Below are 27,964 nucleotides of genomic sequence, written 5' to 3' on the forward strand. Positions count from 1 at the left end.
CACATCTCATCTCGTCTTATCTCACGAGTAATATCTAGGGGACTTGGGGACTTTCTCAGGCTTTGCCATTTGGATGCAGAAGAAGTCGAAGCCGTGTCGGAGCTACGATTTTAAGCGCGTTTCTATCATTCGTTCCTTATTCGCCTGCCATGATCCTTGGCCAAATTCCTTGGAACTGCGGTTCATAATGCATAAAGGTACGGCGGTACGGGACGTGGACTGCAGGTTCAAGTTTTATTCCGAACTCGACTTGGAGCCTCGTTGCCAGTTGCGTGCGTGCGTTGATCGGGCCGTGCCATGCGAGTGAACTGCTACTGGTGGGTCGGAACGATGACTTCGAGTTGGAAAAAACTCATGACAGAGACAGACTTGGTCAAAAAAGTTCTTGTGCTGTTTTTGTGCACTGAGATGCGACCCTGAGTTCTGACGGATCTGTCCACCGCCGGCGGACCATCGATCGTGGACCATGCGCACGCCCGTACGTACGGATGTCCTATAGAGGGATGCTGCCATGCGCGCAGCAGATGCTGGCTGTGTATGGTAGTAGACGCGATATCTGCTAATCCTTTCCAGGTATTTGTCTACCGCCGGCCGCCTGTACGTACGTACAGATGCGTGAAATGTGTATGATGGTACTATGACGCCAAGACAGCATACGCGGTACGCTACGATGCGTGTAAAAGATGCTGTGTAGACGGACAAGCCTTGTACTTGCCGTTTCCACTGTATCTTTTGCGCCGTGTCCGCTTGGGTCTGGTGTACTCGTGCGTCTCCGAAGTTCTGTTCGTGCATCCCCTTCTAGTACTCGCGTATCTCATGATATTAACCCATCTTCTTGTAATAGGCCACAAAAGGTACGTATTTACGAGGAATGACGGCACGAGGAGGCTGAACTTTGTAGCAAGCGGCAGAAGATCGATAACATATCACGGTGTCAGTTACGCAAGTATCTTTTACGCGTGCTGGAAGTTTTACTAGCTCCTCTTTCATTAATCCATTGCACTATTAGCGTCACTTCCTGCGATACGCCACACAAGCTAGCGAAATCCGAGGAGAAAGACCGACTTAGTTGAACTAGTATTAGTTCTCTTTCATGGTTGCCAAGCACCACATTTAATCACCTGGGGTATTGAGCTGTGATTATTGCACTTCGACTTCTTCAAAGCTCGGAACGCCACAAAGCTCTCATGGGGCACTTCGACTTCGTTGATGCGTCACCAATTCCATTTGTATATTCGGGCACTAGATGGTCATTGACCCTGCACATGTTTCAAGTCATCCGCGGCCGAAATAAACCGACAGTTTCGACGATGAGCTTCTAAATGTTTCGAGGTGACGATATTTGCTAAAAATATTATATTATGGTGTTCTCATTTGTATCATGATACTCGTGTTTCATTCAACACATACCTCGAGGTTCTCTCTAGAACGCCACGAAGCTCGCCTATGGAGCTCGTTGGAGCTCTTCGCTGAAACATAATCCAATTTGATATTCTCGAGGAACACCAATTGCTGTGCTTGCGTTCCCCGCGTTTATCAAGACCCCCACGACCGACATCACGCGCTTGCTAAAAATACCACATTCTTTATATATTACAAGACTGAATAGATCTGGGGGACCTCCGTCGTCTGTTTCTGGAAACTGAATAAGTATTTCGAAAAACGGCGATCCTTCAAGTCACCTCGCCAAGCACCTGGAATAAAATGAGAGTCTGTAAGTAGGTGCGTGGCAGCTCCTAAACCTCTAGCCGCACACTCATCACCCAATAGCATTTCAACGATGCGAGCCGACTGCTATAGGACCCTAGTGCTGTGACTTATCTTGTGCCACGGCATCAATCAAATATGCAGATGAGGCGTTCTCCTAACCCTCGAGAACAAATGGCAACCATGATCTCCGTCGGCAACTCCCGAAGCAGGTTGGACATGGAGCAACAACACAGCTCGCACTATCATAGGCACTTTGAGAAAAAATGGTAAGTTATGGTATGGCCGGTAGCAGTCGCGGCATTGTCCTTTTCCCGGCCGCCACACGCAGTTGGCCTGCCATCCGCAGAATTCCATAAGTCATTTCTCAGGGGCTCCTTGTTCCCCAGTTGAACACCTCACAAACACTAGCTAAACTTCATTCAGATAAATGCAGCTCACAGCATCTGCCCCCACGCTAGAAGACCAAGCACAACCTGCTGCGCCGACCAAGATAGTCCTCGCTGGGAAATTATTTGATCCATACACGCTCGAACTTCTTGATAATCAAGCTATAACGATATGCAACGACTCTGGAATGATCCTCGATGTTTCACCATTGTCAGCAATCAGTAGTAATTTTGCATCTTTTGATGGGGAAGTAATAGACCTACGGCACTTGACGGTACTACCAGGTTTCGTCGACACTCACGTTCACTGTAAGCGCATCACTTTCATTTCCGGGACCAGCATTCATCTCAGGCTGCCACCTGCTGTCAGTATTCTTACATCCGTACGCGGAGACCTCATGGGTGGACCAGGTTACCAAAGAGAGCATCGTCGAGCGCACCATCAAGGCCACGGTACACGCTAAACGTACCTTGATGGCAGGCTTCACGGCTGTGCGGTGCGTCCATTAGCCGTTCTAGCGTAGTTCTCCGTTTAACGTTGGCGTTCTGTTCCTAGTGATCTAGGTACGGAGGGTGCAGGGGACGCAGATATTGCGCTACGCAAATGTTTATCGAGCCCTGGTGCCCTCATACCCGGCCCGAGATATTTTTGTGTCACGAGGGCAATTGCACCCACGGGAACGTATGGTGCGTATCTTTGCTGGTTTATGTATTTTCATACATGTGCTTTTCCATCTCGCACATATGACTCATCCGAGGGCCTGTCCAGGTCCAAAGAGTTCCCTCTATGTAAACAAAGAAGGTATCGATGATGTCACCGGCGTCGATGTGGCAGATGGAACTCAAGAGTGTATCAAGGCCGTCCGGAGGCAGATTGGCGCGGGGGCTGATTGGATCAAGGTGATCGTCACGTCCCGTCATCATAATTGCGGCAAAGCGCTCATATATACTCGCTCGTTTCCGTTATGATTGCAACGATATACAGATCTATGCAGGTAAATGAATCCTGGTTTGGATTAGATCTGTCGGTCATCTCCGTTGATGCTGTCTTAGACTACGCCGTTCGATCACGGGCTTCTGAAGTCTCGCGCAGGGTTGGGGCTGCGTCCATGGCCACATTCGATTACGATGAGCTGAGGGCAATGATTTGCACTGCCCATGCGTATGGAGTCAAGGTCGCCGCTCATGCAACGAATAGGTCAACCATTATACCTCTGATAAGTCTCGGAGTGGACTCCATTGAGCACGCATATGATATGTTCGCTCCTGATTCAACTGTGGTAGAAATGTTTGAAGAATATGCAGGCCATAAAACCAAATATGTTCCGACCCTCGCGGCATATTATACCATGACCCAGGGGAAAGGAGAGATCTGGGATCGCGCTGCCAATTCTTTCAAGGCAGCTTTAGAACTAGACTTGGACAATATTTCATGCGGGGGCGATACCGGGGTTTTCGCTCATGGGGCCAATGCGTTGGAGCTCTCGCTCATGGTTCGTTTGGGTGCTGATTGGAAGAAGGTGCTAAGATGGGCGACTTTAGGTGGCTGGGAGTGTATACGATCAAGGATGTGGGAAGGCGATGCAGGAAAGACCCGACTCGCCCAGGTAGGTGATCTCAAGGAGGACCCAAGGATTGTTGGTGATAATGAGGTACCGTTTGGGGCGGTGAGAAGAGGGTTTATTGCTGACTTGATTGCAACACCGGGAAACTTTGCGGCAGATTTCGAAGGTGCGGTATCCGCGGAAAGCATACAGTTTGTCATGAAGGGTGGCAAAATCTATAAACGTGACGGTTTACCTCTTGTGTAACAGGTACTTGTACTACATAGCTTTCGCGCTACGCACGACAGTGATTAAGATGGCGAACTCTTCGGGTGACGTTAGAAATGCGTATGCAGTTGACCACACGGCGATCATTTGCAGTGCCACCTGTACGCCCATGTACCAGTAATGTTTAAAAATACAGAATTGGTTAATTTCCGTCGGCCATGTAAGGAGGGTTTCAGTTGGGCGGTGAGTCCTCTGGGCTCGACCGCGATGTGGCAGATTCGGATGAAGTCACTGTAAACTATATATACCTGACTTGAAGACTAGTTGCCGATAGGATAGCCGTGAGATAGCTTTGTCAGCAACTATACAGCTCTTCGGGTTTTCTCTTCAAATTCCCAACACTTTAGTTTCCTTACATACCAACTAGTCCTGCCTCACAAGAAATATTGTCTGAAGCTCCCTCGCGATCGTAGCAAGACGTTCATTCTTGCTCCTCACCAATTTCAGTGCGCGACGTTAAACCAGTTATAACCAACGACACTCGACAACCTCGACAGTCTCCCACAAACAAGTCAAGGCCCCTCGTTTGTATCTCACAGCAGGGGCCTGTTACGTTCGTGGAATATGAAGTTGGTCCGGTCCGCTTGCTGCGAGGCCTCGTTATGAGGTTGAGCAGGTCAACAGGTGGCTGGGTCAGATGCGTCTCTGCAGAGTTGAGGTCGGCGGCTTTTTTTCGTCGAGCTCGTAGTTTTGGGACAGACATTCTTGTAATTATATATTTATCTGCAATTTAGAATTATTGATCTCTCGTACTTGGATTTGGGCTCCCACCAGGAGATGCACAAAACTTGTCGTTATCCTTGTAGGTTGAAATGATTGATCACTCCATGTTGCTCAAGATTGTTCCCGTCATGGTCGATGGCTGCGATATACAGTCAGATTTTCGGAAGGAGTCTTGCTGCGCAATTGCAACAGTAGACTCTCACAACATTGCGAAGGTCTTTGAATTTGTAAGGTCCTTACTTATGCACTCGTTATCTGACTAGACTTTGGTAGCGCACTGCGAGGACTTTCAGACCTGAATGTTTGAATTCCTACTACTGTGTTCCGACAACAACTTCGGTAGTGCAGACGATAGTACCTTGAGCGCTTCACGATTTGCAAAGGTTTACCGTTCAAAAATGTGTATCAAACGGCAGCGGTTACATCGCATCCACAAGCGCACGGTTTGGAATTTCGCTGACGATGAGTTATGTGATCTTTATTTTGTGACTGTTCAACTGGACCACGGTACTGCGGCAACTCTCGTCAAGAGGGATGTAAAGCCTGTGGTTCTAGCGCTCTTCGCCTTCTCTGCGGATTTCGATGTACGTTCATTGTCCAAGCATCTCGATTCCTTCGTTGTGTCGGATACTCCATATCGATTAGGCCAGTGGACTATCATGGATCTGTTCCGTGGCATCGGTCGAACTTGTTTAATTTTCGCTGGGCATACTACACTCATGTCATTTTGTTTTGTTTGCACAGTAGTGGACATAAGATATCACGTACGAGTTATGTACTTTGGAATTACGTTTGGGGTACACGCTGGCGTGCGGAGAACATTAATAGTTGGTTTCGATGATTCGAAGCAGTGCCGTTGACTGAGGTAGGGAACCTCCAAGAGGCAGAGTGCAAGTCGGGTTAGGTTTCGAACTCAGACAAGCGACGGCCCGCCATTTCCTGAACGAGACGACCGAAGCTTCAGCTTTAGCTAATTCAACGTTACTCGCTTAAACGGAAATGCTAACAACTATGGGGGATATGACCATTTGGCGGGACCGAGGAGGTACGGGACAGCCTTTTGCCGCCACGGATAGCTACTATTTCTCTTTTATTTCCTCATTGTCTTCCTCTCCACCTGTTTCCCGATGATTTCTCTCCCCCTTGTAGCCATCGTACTGCTTCCATTTGTTTTTGCTGCTCGCCAACCAGATGGAGGTGTAGTTCATGTTCCAATCACGCGACGAAGTCATTCCAACCGAGTTGCGAACTTACCAAAAGCCGTCGAAGCATTGCGGAAAAAGTATGGTCACCAATTAACGAATGTGAAGAGCACGGATTCGAAGCGAGCAAGCACTGCTGCAATTCCCGTCACGGACGAGGTTCGCAGCTCGATTTTTCATCTACTAGTAACTCACGAATTTGACGTTAGGAAAACGATTCCAGCTACTCAGGTGTTGTGAGCATTGGAACTCCGTAAGTTTCAAGTTCGAAACATAGCAACATTCGTAAATATTTGTTCTGTGAAGACCACAGAACTTCAATCTTATCCTCGATACTGGCTCCTCCGACCTCTGGGTTGCAACAACTTCATGCACCTCCTGTGGATCAGATGTACCCGAATTTAATACTTCGAAGTCGTCAACATACAAGGCTACCTCCTCCCCCCTGGAGATAGATTATGGCTCGGGATCGGCACAAGGTACTGTCGCCCAGGATAGTGTTACCTTCGGATCATTCGAAATGTCCCAGGAATTCCGTATGTTTATCTCGGTGACTTCAAGTTGGGCTGATTCATATCTAACCTTATTTTCATAATAGTTGCTGTTACCAGCGTTACCCCTGGCTTGACCGGCGACGGACTCTCAGGTATCATGGGTCTCGGTTTTACCTCGATTTCTGCCCTCCAGACTACCCCCTTTTGGGAAGCGCTCTATAATGCCAACAATCTCTCTGAACCCTTGTTCTCTTTCTACCTTGAACGATACGTCAACCAAGCTAATCAGATTAGTGCTGCTCCGGGCGGTGTGCTCACTCTCGGGGGAACAAATTCGAGTTTATACAACGGCTCTATCGAGTACCTGGATCTAACTGGTCCGGCATCGTATTGGTTACTCACTGTTAGCTGTCAGCACCGTTATTCTGTCGTGTTGTCATCATGCTTAATGGTAACAAATTCACAGCGGTCACTGTACAAGGCAAGACGATCGCAATTGACCCACTTGGTGGCCTTGCTGCCATCGACACAGGCACTACCCTCATCGGGGCACCCACACCCATTGTCGCAAGTATTTGGGCACAAGTGCCCGGCTCTACAGAGCTTTCTGGTGATTGGCAAGGCTTATATGCATTCCGTCAGTATCTGTGCGCACTGCAGGACGAGCAGAAGACTCATCTATTTCTAGCTTGCGACACCAATGTCACGGTTTATATCTCCTTCGGCGGTACAAACTGGGCGATCAGTCCCCTAGACATGAACCTTGGTACCCTCAACAACACAATGACCGGCAACACAATGACCGGCAACGCGAGCACTACTTCTCAGATGTGTGCTGGTGGTATCTTCGATATTGGCATTGGTAGCGTTCCTAATTGGATCGTCGGCGATACCTTCCTGAAGAATGTGTACTCCGTCTTCCGTGCTAGCCCCCCTGCCGTTGGCTTCGCCCAGCTCGCCAGTGGCTTGAGCTCTTCAACTGGTTCTTCTGACCCGAATCCGGTGCAGGTGACTGGTTTGATACCCCTGCCTACTAGTACCTGCGCGAGCTCGAGTGGAAGCTCGAGCAGCAGCAGCGGCAGCAGTACGAGCTCTGGATCTCCTTCTCAATCTCCTATCAAGATCATTGCTTTACCGCTTTCTCTTCTTGCCTCTGTTGCAGGCTGCTTCATTCTCTTCTTCTAACTAGAGCTCATGCACACTAATTTGAAAATTCATTCACGACGTATAGATCATTCATCTGTCTACTTTTGTAAAACAACATTCATAGCAACTTACCATACACTGTATAGATCATTTATCTTTTTTTCTTCTTCTAACGTACAGTGCACTCATTTTACGACACAATTCTCTGTGTGAATTACGCCTTGACGAAACTTGCAATTTCTCAATCCGACTTTCTGTTTTACACAATGCTTTTAGTATCCTTTCTGAATAGCGAGAAACCATTGATCTGCATTCGATTATGGGCCAAGCTTTTGATAAGCATTGGATCTCCGGCCGCACGATAGCTGGGAGTATATTCAAGAGCGCACTTAACTTCGTTCACAATCCGTGGATTACTGACAGGTGCACCGGAAATGCCACACAATACGCCAACGGTAGTCAGATGTTTTCGATACTGCAGGATCAATCGTAAACCAGACCCACGACTACCACGTCCATCGTAGTTGTCTTGCCGTTATGAGATGATATGCCAGACCACGTTCAAACCAAAGGTACAATGTTGAACATGACCCTCACACAAACCCTAGGAGCGGCCACCTTTCGCTTGGAGGCAACAAACTGGAAAATACAAATTGAATTTGACGTCGGATTTAGGTGTACATATCGTGAAGGTGTACAGTCTCACTGAAATATCGAATTTGGAGTTATTGTCAACGTAGCCATGGCTGGATGCTACACGGGAAGTGGTTAGATGGTCTCAAAAACACTTGAAAAAAAGGGAGAGGACGCACGAAATAGATCATACGCCAATATGCACGAACACTATGCGCTGGTCCAAGGGAATGTCCTTGTCACAAGCCAACAACTGGACCGCTCGGTGCAGCGCCCGGGCAGCTCGCTTGGAATTCATTGTGCCATCCCCGCACATGTTTTTGTAAAACGCCTCGACTAAGCGCTGCACAGTATTATCATTAACCTTCCACAATGTCCCAACGACGCTCTTAACCCCGGCAAATTGCAGGCCAGCCGCTAGATGTATCACTTCATCGGGCGTACTGAAGGCACCGACTGCGGTTTCACAGGCAGAAAGAAATGCAAATGAATGCAGAGAGAGATCCATTTGGGTGATATCGAGGAGGGAAAGCGGTTGGTCGCGCATGAGAAAGGCCGAATTGAAGGGTTCGTCATAATTCTGTGTCCCGTGACACGCGAAATGGAGCCAAGTATTATCCCGCAATGCGTGTAGTGCTCTCGATTTTGTTGCATCAACGCTCGTCACCTTGGTGAAGGAAACCGTTTGGGGCAAAAGACTCCGCACCAATTCCAGCTCAGGTTCCACAGCATCCAAAGTGAATTCGGCCCCGGCTGGGCAATCCTGACCAATGGCGACAAAAGAAACCGACAGCGACTTGTCATGACTTCTGCGAGCCCTCACCAGCGCGGTGAGTGATGGCGTGTATGAAGAAACATATTGCTGTGAAAGGGATTCTCCGTTTGCCCTGTACTCGCCAGCAGCGTGCAACGGCAAGAAATTGAAGAGGGACGTTGGGCACCACCATATCCGGGAACCTCGTCGTGCAAATCCGCCCAGTTTCTCAACCACCGGGCGGACGACGACCTCCCACAACTCCCTTAAACCTTTTATCAGCGCTGGTTGCTTCCCTTTAGGACCGGCATCTTTTTGAACTGCCTCTCGCAGTGCGAGCACCAATCTGGTGAGTTTCTCGAAGTTGGCAGGGAGTTGAATGCTAGTGGGAGGTTGCTGGTGCGGGATGATAATGGCATTACAGGACGATTCGCTTGCGATGAGTACGACGATGGGCCCATCACGAGCTGCATCTTGAAGATTGGAGAACAAGGGGGGAAGTAGGAAGCGAGAGAAGCCATTGATCTTCCGGATCTCTTCTATAGTTCCATTCCAGTCCTGCACCAGACGTCTATACCGGGTTTCTTCTGCTTCTACATTGACTCTTGGGGTGCCTTCCGGGTGGCTTGCAGCAGGTTTATCAAGAAGTGAGCTGAGGTCTCTGAATTTCTTTGTTAGGGCTACTGTATGATCTCCGCGATCCTGAAGGCTATCAAGAGGTGTGCGGAGTCGTGTCATCTGGGTCCAGATGATGGTCCTGCCTTGTTCCAACAACTCAACAGCACGACATACGTCACCGCTATGAAGAGCACACGATGCAGCATCCACGGCGAGCGTACTTGGGAAGTCCTTCAGGGCATTATGACGAGACGATACTGAAGCTGTTGCAGACATGTAAACGTCCAGAAGTTGCATGCAAGTTTCATAAGCCTCCAGTTGAGTATCATGTGAATGTCGATTAGCAAGGCGCACCCAGCGTAGACTTTCTCACAGGCGAGAAAGCAAGCCTCCAGGGATGACGTTTACTGCTGCCTTGAGATATGTCATGGCAGTATTCAGATTATCGGTATCTTCGTCTGAGCTAGTGCTGTCAATTCTTGATTGATCATCATGGAACAACAGATAGATCGTAGCTAGCGAAGCATGGATTTCTAATTGACGAGGATCATGTTCCGTCAACAGAGTCAATGCACAGCGGAGATTCTCTCGTGACTCGGTGAGGTCTTCTCCATTGCGTCGGTGGTGAAAGCGGGTGGAGAGTTGATTCACAAGATTGTGTAATGATGCAGGCCGATTTGTGTGACCCACTGGGCACAAAACTAGTGCTTCCCTGAGAAGGGTGACGGCCTCATCCAAGTCCTTGTCATTGCCTTGCTGCTCAAAGCGGGTGGAGAGTCGAGCTGAAAGATTATTCAGTGACGCAGACCGATTTGCGTGACCGACAGGGCGCAGAGCTAGCGCTTCCCTGTGAAGTACAATGGCGTCATCCAGGTCTTTGTCGTTGCTTCGGTGCTCAAAGCGGGTGGAGAGTCGATTCGCAAGGCTATCTAATGCAATGGATCTATCTGTGTGACCAACTGGGCACAAAGCTAGCTCTTCGTTGTGAAGCGTAATAGCCTCGTCCAAGTCTTCGCTATTGTCTCGGTGGTGAAAGCGCATGGAGAGTTGATTCGCAAGGTTATTTAATGATGCAGGTCTATGTGTGTGACCGACAGGTTGCAGAGCTAGCGCTTCTCTGTAAAGTGAGATAGTCTCATCCAAATCTTCGTCATTGCCTCTGTGGTCAAAGCGAGAGGAAAGTTGAGTCGCAAGGTTATTTAATGCCGCGGACCGATGCGTGTGACCGATGGGGCGCAACGCCAGTGCTTCCCTCTGAAGTACAACAGCCTCGTCCAGGTCTTCATCATTGCCTTGGTGATGATAGCGGGTGGAGAGTGAGACTGCAAGAGTATTCAATGATGAGGACCGATATGTGTGACCGACCGGGCACAAAACTAGCGCTTCCCTGAGAAGTGCAATGGCCTCATCCAAGTCTTGATCATTTCCTCGGTGATGAAAGTGGTCAGAGAGTGCATTCGCAAGGTAAGTCAATGACAAGGGTCGATCTATGTGACTGACAGGGCGTAAAGTTAGCGCGTCCCTGTGGAATGCGATAGCATCATCCAAGTCTTCAACATGGCCTCAGTGACGAAAGCGCATAGATAGTCCATCGGCAAGGGTATTCAATGACATGGACCGATCTGTGTGACCGACAGGACGCAAAGCCAGTGCTTCCCTGTAGAGTGTAATAGCCTCATCTAAGTCTTCATCATTGCCACGGTGCTCAAAGCGAGTGGAGAGTTGATTCGCAAGGTCATTTAATGCCCCAGACCATTGTCTGTAAGCGACCGGGCACAAAGCCAGCGCTTCCCTGTGAAACGAGATAGCCTCGTCCAAGTCTTCGTCATTGCCTCGGTGGTCAAAGCGGGCAGAGAGTCCATTCGCAAGGTTATGTAATGGCACAGACCGGCCTGTGTGACCGACCGGGCACAACGCCAGCGCTTCCCTGTAAAGTGCAATAGTCTCATCCAAATCTTCATCATTGCCTCGGTGTTTAAAGCGGGAGGAGAGTTGAGTGGCAAGGTTATTCAATGGCATGTACCGATCTGCGTGACCAACTGGGTGCAAAGCTAGTGCTTCCCTCTGAAGTGCAATAGCCTCATCCAGGTCTTCAACATGGCCTCGGTGACGAAATCGAGAGAAGAGGCGAGTCGCAAGGTTATTTAATGCCCCGGACCAATGTGTGTGACCGACCGGGCACAAAACTAGCGCTTCCCTGAGAAGTGCAATGGCCTGATCCAAATCTTCGTCGTTGCCTTGGTGATCAAAGCGGGAGGAGAGTGAAACCGCAAGATTATTCAATGTCGAGGACCGATGTGTATGACCGACGGGGCTCAAAGCCAGTGCCTCACTCAGAAGGGGGATAGCCTGATCCAAGTCTTCTCCATTGCCTTGACGCTGGAACCGAGTATGCAGCATTGTACCCAGATTGCATAACAATTGCCCTCGGCAATTATGCATGGCATTGTAGTATCCCAGTGCATTGTAATGGAGGGATATCACTTCATCTAAGGCACGAGAATCATCTATGTGCAAACACTGCTTTGCTCGATCAACAAATTGAGTAGGCGATAACGGAAGCATGGATGCAGCAGGCCGTTCCTGCTCAATATGTTTTGCAGCAGTGTTTCCAGCCGGATGCCGAGCGAATGTCTTGAATGCAAGAAAAGCTGCTCTGTGAATGTGGCTGTCGGCATGGCAGATAAAGAGGACGTCGCTCAGTAACTCTGCAGCCGCATGAGCATCCCCCTCGAATCTCCGTTTCTTGAAGCAAGACAGAAGAACAATGGCAAGATGGAGCTGGGTGACGGGTCGATCTGGATGACCAGTAGGACGTAAATAAAGAGCGTCTTGAAGTAGATTGATAGGTATATCGAGGTCGAGGTATGTTCCGTTAGCTTGGCAATGAATAAACTTGGCGGTGGCTAGATTAAATAGTGCTGCAGGGCGGCATGGATGGTCCTCGGGGCAGAGATCCGAAGCGCGTTCAAAGTGCTTTATGGATTGGTCGAGATCCCCATTGTTCTGCGTCCTGCGGTATCGTGCGAGAAGACGATGTCCGGCATCCGTCTTTAGTGCTAACGCATCCATGTCGCGGGATTTAAGCTACGCGTTACAGCTCTCAGCATCAGAATGCCAGACTGCATTGATCACTCACAGTAGTCAGGGGGCGAACTGCGGTGTCGTTTTCATCAGAAAGTCGCTGTTCCAGTGTCATGAACAGTGAAGTACACGGGGATATGACTTCCCCCTGCTTGGGCTGAAAGACTATGGCTGTGACACCCGTTAAAATCCGTCAAGTATTATCTGCAATGGACAATACTGACGATGCGATTTTTCGCTGCGATCCACTAATTCTCCGACAGAGATCTCGAATGTGCGGAGATCTTCTCCATGACAGAGCATAGGACCCAATTCAAATGACGCATACACGCTGACCCAAACTGTAGAAGATGGCTCGCATGGCCTAGAGCCGTTCTCAATACCTGCAGGAAATATGAGATTATGGATGACTCACAGAAGTATGTGCTCGTTCCATTCGACGACAGCCTGATCTGCGTGTACAGGTTTGTTGGTCGTCTGGTATTCAGTGCCGTCGATCTTTATTACCACATGGAAGCCAGCGGGGATCCGTCGGAGACCAAGAGTGAGATCAGTCGCACGAATGGCTTGGAAATCGTCAATACGTACTGAACGAAGATTGATATCACATACCAGTAATGACGACTCGTTGCACTCCAGTGATGCACATCTCTCCTGTGTTCTGGAGGTGTTCTTGGTGGCTTGGTTCCTCACTAAGTTATATGTCGCACATTGTGAGGGATTTAAACGACAAGTGCTGCATACACTTACTTGCTGACATCCTTTTTTTGCCTGAAAACGCAAGATTAAGTCCATACATGCACTAAGTTACACAACACAATAACTTACGATTGTGAACATTCTGAACCCTTTGATTTGTTGTCATTGTCGTTATCTGACAGCTTACGTTCACGTTTTGTGCCTTCAAAGGGCTCAACACTGGGAGCGGAATTCTCTGCTGGAGGAGTTGGGGAAGTTTTACGCGATAACACTGAAGAAAAGTCTGAATCAGGGTCAGATTCTGGTGAGTTTGAAGACTCGGAGGTGACACCACGGGCCATAATATGGCTGAGGGATGTAACACTTGAGAGTAAGAAGTGTGCTGGAGGTCACGAAACACTGCAGTACCTGTAAAATCCTGAAGGATTATAAAGGAAGGAACCACAGCCTACAACGCTGATGAGTCAACAGGACAGAAGCGACTCGCAGGACATCAAGCCACTGATAGCATGGGCGTCAGATTTGTACAGAAGAGGCACGTTGCAGGGTGCGATTTTGATTAGTAAAGCAGCCGAAATCAGGAGTTGCGAGGAGCAGAGCATTCTACACCAAGCACTTAGCACTCACCATCCTCAGGCCTCCCCACCATGACTGGTAGACAATATGCCATGCGATTGAATGGACACTACTGGCAAGGAGTCGATTATTGTACTTTATAAGTATGTGAAAATGAACATTTGAACGTGCACAAGTCGGATAATGTCCTTTGCAAGTATTGAGTGAGGTTGAGTTAAGACGGACAAGTCCGGTTGGATCATAGTACTATCGTCCTAGGGTACGTAATACGCCTTATCGTGTTCTCGTCTAGATTTTGCATCTCACTCAGTACAAATACCAATGACAAATTGTAGCACTGCATGAACATGTCATTCGATTCTCGTACAAGCAACATTCTCTATGCTGCTAGTGACTCCATTTTCCCTCAGCAGTCGCGGTGCTTGTGTTCCCCGCGTTTATCAAAACCCCCGCGACTGAGTACTCGGACGTGCGTTTGCTAAAAATACGATGATGTTCTGTCGATCTGTTTCTAGAAGTTCCAGAAAACGGTGATCTTCCAAGTCGCCTTGCCAAGAATTCGACATAGTGATCTGCTACCAGCGCCGATCAAGTAAAACAAGCAGTAAGTCCCGGTCAACTGTTCCCGTCCTTTTTTATCATGAACCGAGTCAGAGCTGGAAAAAGTGCAAAGAAGCCTCACAGCAACGAGCTATATCCCCCCAATTTCTTACGACGCCAATCATCGAGGAAGCTATGTCCTCCGATTCTGAAGCCCCTGTGATGCCGGCTACTGAAGAAGCTCAGCTCCCAACTCAACCTAAAAATTTAGCTCCGAAGCAAGAATTTGTGGGCCACGAGAACTATGTTTGGGCTTTTGTCTTCTTGCACGATAATGTCCACATCGTGAGTGGTTCGTGGGACGGCACGATGCGCAAGTGGGACTGCAACACGGGACTTCTGGTTGGGCAACCATGGAAAGGCGACGGGGGTCACATCCATGCACTAGCACTTTCACCAGACGGAAAGAAAATTGCCTGTGGGAGGATAGATGGAAGTGTTCAGCGGTGGGACACCAGTGGAAAGATGTTTGGAGATGTTTGGACGGGTCATAGCCTGGAAGTAAGGTCACTATTGCTGCGTGGCATGTCATTTTCAAATTTAGACGTACTACGTAATGAGTGCCAGCTTGCAGGACTCCAACTACCGATTAATTGTTCACTGCCTCTTGTTATACCGCTGCGCCCCGGAGCTTGCCAGTGTTCACTGTTATCATATACCCGCCAATAGTGGCACTGATGGGTCTCACCAGCACCCGGCGGATCCTCAAGCTCATACTCAAACCTAAGCCTGTCGGTGCTTTCAAGTTGATGTTCATGTACTATAAACCATTTGACCTGAGTATGGTGTAGTCCTTCGAGATAACACCTTCACCTCCAGATCCCCTGTTCAAGCTTCCTCAAGATAGACCTGGTGACGATCAACTAAGGGATACACAACTATTCCACTAACGCGATTCCTATGCTCCAGATATCCTTTGGACCACATCGCCCAACTCGGCGACCAAAAAATCGCAGTCGCACCCCCCAGAGGCATCATTTACGGTAACAAACAATTCTCCATTTTCCCGCCAGACTCGTCTTCAACTAAGTCGTGCATGACCGTTAATGCAGTTTTCTTCCTTGAAGATTGGAGATGAACAAGATTTCAGATTTAATGATATTCTCGCTGATCATCGTTTCCCACTTTTGAGTCGCGTCCGATCAAATGGTTACCCTCAGGCGTGTCTGAAGTCCCATCAGGTACGCATATATCCTGCCCTCTGTCCAAGTTTTGACAACCATCTATGCGCTATGACTCAAGGATAGTGCGGTGAGCTATAAGAATGTGCTATTGCAAAATTCAAGATAACTTTATGCTGTATAGGTAGACGATACAAGTCCTACACCCGCGTCTCGACACAGACTGAGGCGCGTAAAAACCCGATTTTCCTCCAAGGTGAGTCGATCTTCGGCAGCGTTCGGAGCGCGAACGTTGAATACCCGCTAAGAGCCCCAAGCAGTCTTCTGGCAGCATTCCGTTTCAATCACCACCTCAACTCCCTGAAACTATCTTGAATCCATACCAACCGGTACGTTAATGTGCCGGTCAATGACTATGCCTGACCATCTTGGTCGCAGGAGACAGTGTTCAAGCATTCGAACAAGGATCTCTCTCCTATCACCGAAGACAGAGAAACTTTTGCGAGCCCTGGTTCTCTCTCCACGATGTTCGATAGCCCTATGGGGCCGTTTACTGTCTTTGCTTCGCGAAGCATCGGAAAGTTATCTACAGAGAGTACCACCAATGTTCCCGTCGAGACCTCCCACCACTTCACATCTCAAGAGTATGAATTCCCGTTCCTTATCCTTGTCCTCACTAATGCCAAGTATCGTACTACGTAATGATCAGGCCATCATTCTCCTCAGGACAGCGAGGGATCTATTCTGCTCGATCATCTCCCAAGCTGAATTCTTCTGATCATTCCACGTCAACTGCGCAGTGGTCTCCTGTTTCCCCTCTGGTTTTCGCTGATATGTCTTCCTTCCCGGGACAACCACCGAATACTGATGTGAGCCACGATCTTGACCTCTCATATTTTCCCGCGTGCAAATGCAATACGATCATCACGTTCGGCTCTTGCGCACATAGGTCCTCTAATATATCTGCAGCTGTGACCGAAAAGGGAGGGAAAAGACTTGGGCTAGATGCATTAGAGGCACAACTTTCCAATACGGATCCGGCCAGAAATGTCGACTCCCGTCCCTGTACTTCTGGAATTTCGACAGCGAACTCTATTGAAGCGCCAATCATCGACACTGTTCCATCCAGACCTAGCGCTCCTCGGGCATCACCATCAAAACGAATATGGTCAAGGCTGCGGCATGCTGTAATAGGGACGTTTTCGAAGAGGAGTGACGTAGCGGGCGTTAAAGATTCAGGCGGTCGCGAACAAGGTCCTCGTGCTACTCATAGGATGTTCGCGTCACTTCTCGTTGCCGAAGCAAGTTCCGTCCGTGATCAAGACACGACCAGGCAGAGCAGGCGGCTTACCAAACCAGCACATCCAGCGACTGCTTCTGTCGTCCTTGACTCCAAGCACAGTGTTTCTTCACCACAGAAGCGTATCTCCAAGCGTTCGCACCCATCGAATCGTGCAGACATCAACTTTGCAACTATTTTCTCGCCTTCGTTTGTACATCCGGCGTAATTCCTAGGCCGTGCCAGTGAGAATCACCTTCACGATTGTGTCATCACCCTGTAGCCAAAGCCTCCCGCATAATATATTCCAGTCTATTCTTATTGCAACGGCTTTTGTATTTTGATTCCATCGTGAACACTCGATGTGCACGCATGACTTGAATGTATAACAGAGTTAGCTCTAGTGAAATTTCATGTGCTGAGAAGCTCTCGTAACTCAGCCCCTCAAACGCGTCAGTCACGTGCATGCAGTTGTCAACACGCGTTCTCGGAAAGGGTCCAGGTTTTGGTTAAGCGACGACTTGAAGACAGATGGCGAACATGCGCCGTGTACAGAGTGTGCGCAACTACGGAAAAACACCTCTTGTACTACCTGCAGATGATCTCGGCATTCTTCGTGAGGGGGACGAACCTTGTATCGAAGATGTATTGCGACGGCAACTCCTAGACAAAGATCGCGAGAATGACAAGGTCAGCTTAATTGATCATGGACGACGATCTGTGCAGCTGACTGTGACTTATTTAAGCTTCAATCGACGATATTGACGCTACAGCAACAACTTACTTTGAGGCCACCCATAGAAAGGATCCAGGAGCTAGAGAAGGAATACAAAAATCTGGATCTGATTCTACAGGGAACTCAGAGAGAGAACGAAAGGTGCATGGCAGAACTGGACAGGTGCGTACACATGCATGTGTCTATCATTCACTCCAGACAGTACGTTGTCGTAGGGTAAAGACAAGGGAGAAAATGTTAGAGCAAGCTCTGGCCAAATTCGCCGGCGAGAATTGGCAGGTACGCACTCCTGCTAAACATGATGAATCGTATATATCTGATATGCTCTCAGAGTGCGCTCGACATCGCGCCACCTTCATCAACATTCGCAGCTCGTTCTGTCATGGGGTCCGTCTTCGCTCGAGGGACGCCGACACCTCAGTTTGGCAATCCTGACCTGTCTACCTCTGCGCCTGTCTCTCAAGCGGTGGTTGAAACTACGTTAACGCAGGTGGAACAGATTCGCCTCCTCGTCCTCGGCATGGAGCAGCGCTTGCAGACCAGGGAGGAGAAACTCGCAAAGACGATCGAGCATGCTGGAGCGCAAGAAATAAAGTGCGATGCGCTGAAGAAGGAGGTGATGGCCACAAAAGTGGCTGCCTGACATGATCTACGTTGCGTGTTTTTTTTGTGATACCTTTCTTTTCTTTTTCCCTTTGCATGTTTGTACCATAGGACTCGGAGCATCATTCCCGCATATCCATCTGTATGTTTTACCACCCAGTCTCTATACATGGAATTATTGGTTTGCATGATCTTGCCTGACGATCCCCTTTTGAAAAATTTAGAGTTATGCTGACGTGGCGACCCTTATCGTCGTTCGCGTATTACAAGATCCAATCCCAAAGATCCTGAAAACATTTTTTGAGTGATGGAGATCTCACTGAACATGTTGGTCTCATGACTGTCTACAGCCGCTTCAAGAATCAAGCATATATTATTTTCAAGGACGGTCCATGTCCCCAAAATACAGGGTCATCGGCCTCGTCGCATTCATAACAAGTGCGTGTTAAAGCGAGCAAAAGTCCTTTAATTTAAAGCTTAAAGAGACTTGCAACTTTATTTCATGCAATTGTTCTGTATTCGGAGGGGTTATCGCAGACACCTGACATTTGGATACTCTGGCTTCCCATCCCTGTCAAGCAAGAAAGGTGATCAGACTATCATGGGACGCTCGCCTGCTGAGTCGAGTTGGATGATCCCTGTGACATCATTACAGGGATGGGCAGTCGTGTAACTTACTGGAATCACTCGCTGGTATGTGGTCACGCGCTGCAATTTAAACCTGTTGAACTTACCGATTTTTTGAAGAAAAATAAATTGTTTAAACTTTGTTGTTTTGGAACCGATCCCAATCGGCACGAGGGACCACAACGCTAATCGACTCTCCATTGCCACATTACCAAAAATTGGCTACGACAAGACTAGTGAATGGTTATTGAAACCAAGAACTCTAGAGGTGCGCCTTTTTTATGAACCCGAGTTATTTTCTTGCTCCAGCGATATCTGTATATCGGCATTTATCTGACAACCGGTTTAGTTCTTTCTCACTGAGTCGGCCCAAGTATCCGCCAGATTGTACACACAGGTATGATGCGCTTGACTGCGCCCCTTTCGCTGTACGTTACTAAATTTCAAACCTGAATATATTTTTTCTGACAAAGTCCCTATCTACTTATCTCCGAATGGAATCGGGCGCCCCGACATGTTTACTGGTCGACCGAAGAGACTGCTCTTTTGGTCGTTGAATCTGGGAAGACCATTACGCATCATATCTTCTAACCTACTGTTATAACGCGCCAGAAGCCATGATCCCTGGCCGAGGCGCTACGATGTTTAGGGGTTTTCCCGTTAACCTGGTGTATCAAACCCACATGATCTTTTGCAGGGAAGGTTTTAATCGATGACGTTGTCAACTTAAACGCGGAAAACATACAACCAAAGTTATGAACCCCATCATTATCGGGTGCGCCCCACCGCAGGAACTGTCTACAAAACACTGAAACTAGTGTTTATTTGAACTCTGATGTACGTCTGGTTCACATGCCATTCGTTCACGGCATATTGCACTGATAGCAAAGATAGACGACAAATATCGACTTTTTTAAGTTATTTGTCGCATGGTTCAGTGGCATCCAGAGATCAAGCGACTGTAAGAAGACTGCCTTGATGCGCCGCTGTACTGCACTGCCTCTCCGTTTTTATGAACGAGTTGATAAAGGCGACGGGATTCCACGGGTTTCGTGTGTGAGACCCAAGGAGGAACGTTTATAAGTTTCGGTCCGCACTCGGCCATGAAGATGTAACACAACGACATTCTTATCTATGCCTAGTTGCTATAGCTGGGTATGTCGGAATGCTAGTGAGGCCTGGTGTGGTATCGCAGTGACAAGCACAGAAGAATGAATTGTTTTTGGAAGCGATGATCGTTGGTTGAACTGACTACAGAGTCTGTTGTGGAGTCGTGCTACTGTTGGCTGGAGTACTGTTGCCAAAGGAGCCGTCGGAAGCCGGGCGTGATCGTTTTCTGGCAGATTTGATAATTTAGCGCTCAAAATGATAAGAGCAAAGATACTTGTGTTCGATATTCACGTTCAGCAGTGACTATTATTCCCCGAATGCCGAGCGAGCGTATTACAGAAGAATCCTCTCTTTCGGCGTGAGCTAGTACGGCGATCACAGATGTCCTTGCGCTAGACGGAGGACAGACGGACGTACCTGAGGATCGTGATGTGGTCATAGAACGAGCATCTAGACATGACTTATCTACGGGAAAGTCAAAACTTATCTGCGCGCCACTATATGTAATTGAAATTTACCTTCCGGTCGAGCGGAGCTGGATTATCTATGGGACGTGGCAAGAGAAGGTTGTTCCAGAGCATTCACCTTGTACAAGATTGCCAAAACTGTTCGTCATCAAGCTGAGAGCACACCCAGACAAAAATTTCAATGATGAGGGGGTTTCCCAACCCAGAGATAAGGGTGCACGAAATTCATATAGCTCGGAAGGGCAGAAAAGTGACATATACTGTTAAATATGTTCAGCTGGAATTACTACGCGGAGGAACGGTTATACCCCCGGAAGGCCATGCTCCCTTTGTGCAGTGCGAGTGCAGTTGACCTGATGGTAACATGCGGATCGGAGGAGGAGGTGATCGGTGAATAAACTTGTTGGGGGGAGTCAGGATTCTTGCATCAGCCACTGCTGCGTACTATGTAGATCAACTAGGCCCCGTGCTCAAGTTCCTTACATGTCAGGATATATTGAATACGAGATGGGAATTCGTGCTCAAAGAAAATCCACGCCTAATTGAATCTACACCTAAATTGGCAAATCCGACCTTTGAACTTTGTTATAGTTATTGCCAAGCAAATTTACTCGGGTTGAGTCAACCTGGGAATCATAAGATTTATACATAAGCAACCAAAGACCCCAAAATCAAGTACGTAACAACATCAATCCCAGGAGCACTTTCCCAATTTTCCCGCAATTCAGACACACAACACGACCTTGACGATCGCGACAACGGCAACCACTACTCATCCACGAACGGCTCTCCGCCATGAGCGAACAAACAGTGTACCCAGCTACAAAGCTGGGTGAATACACAGTCATACAGGATATCGCGGAGGGGACATTTGGCAAAGTCAAAAGTACATCTTACAATTTTGCTCGATCTTTGCCCTCGATCGACTAACGCATGTTCTGCAGTGGCTACCCACACCATAACAGGCCAGAAAGTCGCAATGAAGTACATATCCAAGGCAGTCATCCATATGACCAAGACCAAGACTCGTGTCCAGAGGGAAGTGGAGTACATGCGAACCCTGCGCCATCCACATATCATCAAGCTGTAGGTCCTTCAAACACTTCTCACTGTCTCATCTTATGATTTTTTACAGCTACGAAGTCATCTCGACCCCTACAGATATCATCATCGTTCTCGAGTACGCCGGTGGCGAGCTATTCAACTACATCGTAGCTAACGGACGCATGCCGGAGCCTCGAGCCCGGAGGTTCTTTCAGCAACTCATCTCTGGCATAGAGTACAGCCACAAGCTCAAAATCGTCCACCGAGATCTCAAGCCAGAGAACGTACTTCTTGATGATGATCTCAACGTCAAAATTGCGGACTTTGGGCTTTCCAACGAGATCAAGGATGGTGATTTCCTTAAGACGAGCTGTGGTAGTCCCAATTATGCAGCCCCAGAAGTGATCCGAGGAGGGCTTTACACCGGCCCAGAGATCGACGTTTGGAGCTGTGGAGTAATCTTATATGTCATGCTATGTGGAAGGCTACCTTTCGAAGACGATGATGTTCAAACCCTCTTCACCAAAATTAGCCGTACGTCTTTTCCCTTCTACTTGTAGCCTTCCGCCTGAGAATGTACGTACTGATGTCCTACAGAGGGTTCTTACCATATGCCGTCTTATCTTGGTGCTGATGCCCGCGGACTGATTAACCACATGCTCGCCATCGACCCTGTAAAACGTATAACCATCCCAGAAATAACGCAGCACCCATTCTTCAGGACTGACATTCCCCGCTACCTAACTCCTCTCCCTCCACCCCCTGGTCCTGTGCTTGGCACGCTATCGTCCCTTGTCACACAGCCCAAGGTACTCGACTTTGAGATTATTGACGGTCTTGGACGCATTGAGGAGGATGTAATCGACGAACTGGCAACCCGCATGGAAGGCGTGGACAAGGAAGATATTTGGGAATGTCTGAGGCGGGATGACGGTGTTCAAGGGAACGCGGTCAAGGTGGCATACATGCTTCTACGGGACAAACGCCGTGCTGGCCGTGATTGTAGGTATCTTCATCATCTATATAGCTAATGTTCACAGCACTGGTTGACTGATCACCTTCCAAGTGGCAGAGTTTGAGGAACAAGAACGAGATGCCCAGCTCGCAGCGATGGATGTGAGTACCGAGACTCGTAGTCTCGCGCCTGTATTGATAATCCCCCAGCCCCGGAATGCGCTCTCACCCAATGCTCTCTCACCCTCGGGTGATCTTGAAGACAATCCCTTCGAAGCCGAATTCAACGCTGAATATGACAATGGCGAAGAAGACGACGACGAAATCGACGATGGACTTGATTTTTCCACTCCTCCGATAGATGGTGAATACGGTGAACGCGACCTCAACACATTTGCTGTGCTCAACTCTTCGCTGCCCCTCCCCGACCAGCTACCTGAACAGCACCACCTTGCATCATATGCAAATGCCAAACGCGCATGGCCTATTAAAGAAAAGAAGCAACACCGGACAAAGTGGCACTTCGGGATTCGCAGCAGAAGTCCGCCCATGGAAGTCATGCTGGAGATCTATCGAACGCTCAAGGCGCTCGGAATGGAGTGGAAGGAGAAGAGGAACCTAGGTGGTTTGGGAGGTGTTAAGTCCCGGCCAAGGAGCGGCACGGAAGGGAGCGCAAAGATTGAACGCGCGAGGGAGATGGATGGGTGCGATTCAGTAGATTTGCGTGTGGCTGCAAGCGTCTACTTTGTAGAGACCCGAGCCAGAGTCCAAGACGTTGTGGTACGCACACCTATATCTCCTGCTGAGAATTATGATGCAGCTGACGCATTACCAGGTCCTCATGAATCTCCAGCTCTACATGGTGGACTCGATAAATTATCTCGTCGACTTCCATCACAAAAAGACATACAAGGCCTCCGCCGAACCCGGCGCTGGAAGATTCGACATGGCCGATCCTGATGCATATCTCCCTGACTCAAGTTCAGATGGACGTTCGATCAAGGACAAAGACCATCTCGCACTCAAGGAAGACGAGGTGGTTTCGCCCTTTGTATTTATGGATGTTGCATGTCGGTTGATTCTCGAACTCGCTGGCGGGGGAGAGTAAGAAATCCGTCCAAGTCATTGCGAGGCCATAACTTGGAATTGTCAATGTACCACGCTTAGTGCTATTTGCTTATTATCGATAGATGCTGTCTTTGTTGTTCTTTTGTTTCCCCACTGTTACCCATCTAGCATGCTTGTACTCTTATGTCACTTGGTTTAGCGCGATCGCGAGGCGTGCAGCTGTATTCTATGATCCAACAGCCTCAAAAGTGCGGTAAATACTATCTGGGAGGTTAAGAGCTTCAAAGATGTCTAATCACCCAAAATCAGACATGCAAACGATGTCACCTCGCTGCGATATCAAGTTGTCATTATGTTGTGTTTCGGTTTCAGAGGTCAAGGAAAGAAAAAAGTATTCGGATACGGGGAATCGAACCCCGAGCTGCCGCGTAACTCGTGAGAGGCGGCAATGTTGACCGTTACACCATATCCGATTGATGTCGATGACCATGTGGATTGCAATCATATGCATAATGATTGCATTCAGTACTAATGAAAGCTGAGCTTACCCCATACCGAGGAACTGCGCTTTGAAACCAAGTTTAACCAACGGCACATAACCCATTATATGTGTCCTCGACGTCACCACTCAAGAACCAAGTTTTCTAGTGGACGCACTTGTTCCGCAATATCAATTGAAGAAGTCTCTCTGTGGTCGAAAAGGCCGGGCCCGGGGCAGACAGTGTATAATGCCAGGGGTAGTATTGGGAAACCCCAATGATCAACGTTACATGCAGAGTATGGGAAACCAGATCCGACGGGTATGACGATCCAGGGCCATGACATATCATATCTGCGTTCTTGCAATTGTACAGGTTGTGCCTGGCGCTATTACCTTCGTCGGTGATGAGGCACGGAATATGTTAAGCGGAAGGTGAACTTACCGTGACAGCCAGGTCCATCCGTCATTCAATATTCAGCCACAGCACCAGAGGGTCTTCCGCCGGCGAAAGGCAAGGTACAGAGAACCAACTTCAACTTCAGCGCTGCCGGCCCTGCGTCTGACGTATGTGCCAAGAGACCACGCAGAAAACATACCGAAAGAAAAGGTGTGTTCCACTTGCCATGTCAAGAAAACGAGAATAGTATTCCACGGTACCGCAACGCTTTATATGGTTCCGTCGCGCGTAATCGATGATCTGCGAAAAAGGGGACGTCGTCTGGTAATTAAACGGCGTCAAGCGGCAGGGGACAGCCGATCAGAAATATCTTGATTTCGCCCCGGCGTTGATTTGGCTGCGGCGCTCAAGCGAACTTGTCGATGGAAAGTGACGGTAGGACTCACAGGATGTATGTCTACCGTGGACGATATCGCCGCTATGCAATCACCGCTCAGTCTCTGGGAAGCAATACCTCCGAATTGAACATCGGAGACAAGTCACTTACAAGTCGACATTCCCATCACAAGATCAAATAAGTTTTGCTCAAGTCTGAGAAGACCTGAAACCCATAGATCTGAAAGTGCCGCGTAGGAGAGCTGGTACCTACTTGGAGGACTCTCACCAACATTCTAAGCCGACGATCAAACCATGTACTCTTGCCTTCCTGACAATCGATCGAGCACATGGAGGTGACCGAGACAGTCCACCGGTTTGAGCTAGCCCGCGTCAGTAACCCCTAGGATATTTTGTCAATCGAGGAAGACAGTTTCTTCCTGCATAATGTACTCACCTTAATATTATGATCGTGACGTAACACAACCACACCGTGCACAAACATGAACGGACACAGTCAAGAGAATAGGTCATTCCAAGGTCATCCACTACGTACTACGTACAGGCATACAATATATCACGAAGCCGTATTACAGGCCAGAAACAAGAAGGCCAAGCGCATAAATGTGAATCGTGTCGGAACAGCTCAGTCAATCCATTGAGGCTCCACCTTTAGTTTCGCCTTGGGCCAATATTTTCCACCTGTAAGGTTATCCGCCTCCATGCGAATCTTGACACTCCTATGTATTTTGATGCCATGGCTTTGGCGCTGAATGTGCCGGCCACGCCCCATGTTGACCCTTCCATCAAAGTCAGCATGATAATAAATAAAGCACGAGATGACGCACGTGTACTCGTCAACCAGATTGTTGCTCTTGTCATCCTGGTAGTGAAGCATTTGTGGAATGACCTCCAGAATCCACCAATAACGTGCAAGGCGGAGTTGGTCATACATTGGGCAGGTAGCGTCAGCCAAGTCTTCAAGTTCCTCGCTCACGAATGCAGAACCGTCACTATAGACGATCATCGCAGGATCATCGGTGACGATTTGAGGTTTTGGAGTCGTACGGTCCTTGATCGTCAATTTCCCCGAGCCAGATGGGGCAGGCGGAGTTTGATATATCGGAGGAGGCCGAGGCTGCCTAGCTACGGATACAGGGTAGAGCGTCTTGGGATCCATGCCAATTTTTGTGAACATGTTCCGGTGGAAGATGATACCGATATCAAGCTTGAACAATTCTCGAATCATCCACCGAAGCGGTATACGAGCTAGGCTATTGCGGGTACCGTTCTGGACAGAACCTCCGCCGACGTCTGCTTTGTGATTAGAACTGTACTTTGCCGAACACAAGGTTCTTACCGCAGTGACACCCAGCAAACCAAACCTCATCGACGTCCGTCTCCCTGATGGGCTCCGCGTCTGCAGTTGCAAACAATTGCTCCATTTGATCCTGAGACTCGTGACGGTGATGTGACTTCTTGGTTGCTTCGCTGTCTGGGCTATTTCGACTGTGGAGTTCCTGCACTTTCGGGATAAACTTCTTGAAGGGGCGAGGCATGTGTTCACGTTGAACACCACACTTCTTGTGGTCCTCGGTCGCGCGTATCCAAAGACTCGGCTTGAAGCGCCTGCACATTGCAAATTAGATGGCGAATCGCTGAAAAGAAATTTGAGACACATACACCCGATGTTCGTCAAGAGAAATTGCGTGACGGAAGTACTTGATACTGTCGTTCGCCTTCGTAAATGGGAGTCGTTTAGGGATGAGTCCTACTGAGCTGACGGTATCCCTATTCACAAAATGGAGTTTAGATCATAGCTCATTCCAAACCAGCGCCACGAACGTACCAAACACCAACAAATTCGATGTCCACGTTGATGGAGAAAGCCTTCTTGAATTTAGAGCTTAGTGCCCAACCTTCTTCGTCATCACGGCTATACATATTGTAGGCAAAAGGAACCTGTTGATGATTGCAGCGGGGTAAAAGTCCGACTTTGTGGATCCTGCAAGTATGATATGTTGGAGCTATGACCGCCAACGATTTGGGGAAACTTACATTCCAGCAAGCGCGCGCGCTGTGTATGCGCCTCTTGAGAACCCGAAGATGCATATCTTATCACCAGCGTCATCTGCAAGAGCTAAAATTAGTCGCGTCACGTGAGGATGCGCGTTCTAACTTTACAATTCTGCATGAGAAACTCGTATCCTCCTATTTGAAATTAGTAACTGTCCAGAAGATAGAAGGGGTTAAGGATGACTGACCCATCACATGAGCGTTGAGATGAGATCCAATCATCATGTCAACAGTCTTGGAAAGCTTGGCCATCGCGGGTGTAGCCATTTCCGGTATAGTGTACGTTCCTATACCGGCCTATGTATGGTATGCCATAGGTAAGCCGAGTTCAGTCCAAATACTGTTTAATATTACCTGATAATAGACCATCTGCAGAGCGGGACTGTCCTTGACGAGCATGCTGAATAGCTGGACAATGTTCGAGTTCTGAATGGCTAGTCAGGTCCGAAGGACACTCTAGGAACAAACTGGAACATACATCTGTATCAAACTGTTCACCGAGGATGATGAGCCATTAAGCGCTATAAGAAAACGATGTGGGCTGACCTGGTCACCGGTTCCATCACTCAACAGGACAGTCAGTCAATGATGAAAGCGTTTTATCAAGAACAACGTACAAACACAACACCAGCGTTCTGTTGGTATGTGCAGGAGGTAGAATCTCGTCACAAGGATTCAATGTATCTTGCCGGCTGGAAATTGAAGAAGCATTTTGAGGATAGTCAGTGAACAGTGGAGCGGGTTCTGGCTTCCCCTGCAACGATGGCTGCATGTTTTGTTCTATAGGGAGGGATAAGATACAATCCGGATGGCGGCCTTGCCTGGTATCTATAAACCTGGTGGCTTTTTAAGAGCCGGAAGGGCGCAACATCAAAGCGTATATTCTTGGGTAAGAAAAGCTTCCGTGGATCCTTCCACGATGCGGCCCACACTTCTTCTCGCCTCTCTCCCGGACCGATTAACGACCGATTAATTGGATCCTGCCGCTAGTCTCCTCGATATTGCCGGTCCCGAATAAGCGCAGACGTCTGACATCGCTGCTAGTGTTAAACGGCTGCCGAGGTACTCTTCAAATCCTTGAACGGAAGTGCAACACCAGCGCGAGATGTCATCAAGATGTAAGGATGTAAAATGTCTGTAACAAGTTATAATTCTCTCAGCGCTACTTC

At 48.5% G+C, this 27,964-nt stretch overlaps 7 protein-coding genes and 1 non-coding gene across 8 annotated transcripts; 5 read left to right on the forward strand and 3 right to left on the reverse strand.

Moving 5' to 3' along the window:
- Positions 1-2,137: 2,137 nt before the first annotated feature.
- On the forward strand, positions 2,138-3,907 carry HD556DRAFT_1231790 (uncharacterized protein; the record flags this gene model as incomplete). The annotated part of the gene is made up of 6 exons (XM_041297460.1): positions 2,138-2,405; positions 2,467-2,593; positions 2,653-2,783; positions 2,866-3,012; positions 3,150-3,648; positions 3,772-3,907. The coding sequence occupies 6 exons, from the start codon at positions 2,138-2,140 to the stop codon at positions 3,905-3,907; spliced, it is 1,308 nt and encodes a 435-aa protein (XP_041163566.1).
- Positions 3,908-5,579: 1,672 nt separating this feature from the next.
- Positions 5,580-7,807, forward strand: HD556DRAFT_1350185 (aspartic peptidase domain-containing protein). The gene is made up of 6 exons (XM_041302347.1): positions 5,580-6,012; positions 6,063-6,106; positions 6,160-6,389; positions 6,452-6,757; positions 6,814-6,984; positions 7,036-7,807. Exons 1-6 carry the CDS (start codon positions 5,779-5,781, stop codon positions 7,530-7,532), a joined length of 1,482 nt encoding a protein of 493 aa, XP_041163567.1. The 5' UTR covers positions 5,580-5,778; the 3' UTR covers positions 7,533-7,807.
- A 506-nt stretch (positions 7,808-8,313) lies between these two features.
- On the reverse strand, positions 8,314-13,622 carry HD556DRAFT_1305867 (CHAT domain-containing protein; the record flags this gene model as incomplete). Its single annotated transcript, XM_041299839.1, has 9 exons — positions 8,314-9,718; positions 9,872-10,993; positions 11,117-12,585; positions 12,638-12,753; positions 12,807-12,946; positions 12,998-13,169; positions 13,195-13,274; positions 13,333-13,353; positions 13,411-13,622. 9 exons carry the CDS (start codon positions 13,620-13,622, stop codon positions 8,314-8,316), a joined length of 4,737 nt encoding a protein of 1,578 aa, XP_041163568.1.
- A 1,751-nt stretch (positions 13,623-15,373) lies between these two features.
- On the forward strand, positions 15,374-17,280 carry HD556DRAFT_168804 (uncharacterized protein). Its single transcript, XM_041309786.1, has 6 exons — positions 15,374-15,638; positions 15,700-15,708; positions 15,763-15,834; positions 15,899-15,967; positions 16,017-16,222; positions 16,288-17,280. The coding sequence occupies exons 1-6, from the start codon at positions 15,504-15,506 to the stop codon at positions 17,084-17,086; spliced, it is 1,290 nt and encodes a 429-aa protein (XP_041163569.1). The 5' UTR covers positions 15,374-15,503; the 3' UTR covers positions 17,087-17,280.
- A 117-nt stretch (positions 17,281-17,397) lies between these two features.
- Positions 17,398-18,236, forward strand: HD556DRAFT_1231900 (uncharacterized protein; the record flags this gene model as incomplete). The annotated part of the gene is made up of 4 exons (XM_041297471.1): positions 17,398-17,547; positions 17,604-17,755; positions 17,809-17,872; positions 17,925-18,236. 4 exons carry the CDS (start codon positions 17,398-17,400, stop codon positions 18,234-18,236), a joined length of 678 nt encoding a protein of 225 aa, XP_041163570.1.
- Positions 18,237-21,086: 2,850 nt separating this feature from the next.
- HD556DRAFT_1350215 (kinase-like domain-containing protein) lies at positions 21,087-23,776 on the forward strand. The gene is made up of 7 exons (XM_041302348.1): positions 21,087-21,286; positions 21,345-21,486; positions 21,536-21,978; positions 22,042-22,446; positions 22,511-22,560; positions 22,609-23,178; positions 23,234-23,776. Exons 1-7 carry the CDS (start codon positions 21,196-21,198, stop codon positions 23,504-23,506), a joined length of 1,974 nt encoding a protein of 657 aa, XP_041163571.1. The 5' UTR covers positions 21,087-21,195; the 3' UTR covers positions 23,507-23,776.
- An 84-nt stretch (positions 23,777-23,860) lies between these two features.
- Positions 23,861-23,939, reverse strand: HD556DRAFT_t44. Its single transcript has one exon. It is a non-coding gene; the product is annotated as a tRNA-Glu (tRNA).
- Positions 23,940-25,227: 1,288 nt separating this feature from the next.
- On the reverse strand, positions 25,228-27,932 carry HD556DRAFT_1518395 (uncharacterized protein). Its single transcript, XM_041309108.1, has 11 exons — positions 27,413-27,932; positions 27,342-27,360; positions 27,274-27,285; positions 27,150-27,221; positions 26,984-27,092; positions 26,904-26,930; positions 26,778-26,850; positions 26,569-26,724; positions 26,403-26,510; positions 26,080-26,348; positions 25,228-26,033 (listed from the first exon to the last, which is right to left on the reverse strand). The coding sequence occupies exons 1-11, from the start codon at positions 27,565-27,567 to the stop codon at positions 25,366-25,368; spliced, it is 1,668 nt and encodes a 555-aa protein (XP_041163572.1). The 5' UTR covers positions 27,568-27,932; the 3' UTR covers positions 25,228-25,365.
- Positions 27,933-27,964: the final 32 nt, after the last annotated feature.

Source organism: Suillus plorans, assembly GCF_016647745.1.
Source record: "Suillus plorans strain S12 chromosome Unknown HD556scaffold_12, whole genome shotgun sequence".
In the NCBI taxonomy this organism is placed as follows: Eukaryota; Fungi; Basidiomycota; class Agaricomycetes; order Boletales; family Suillaceae; genus Suillus; species Suillus plorans.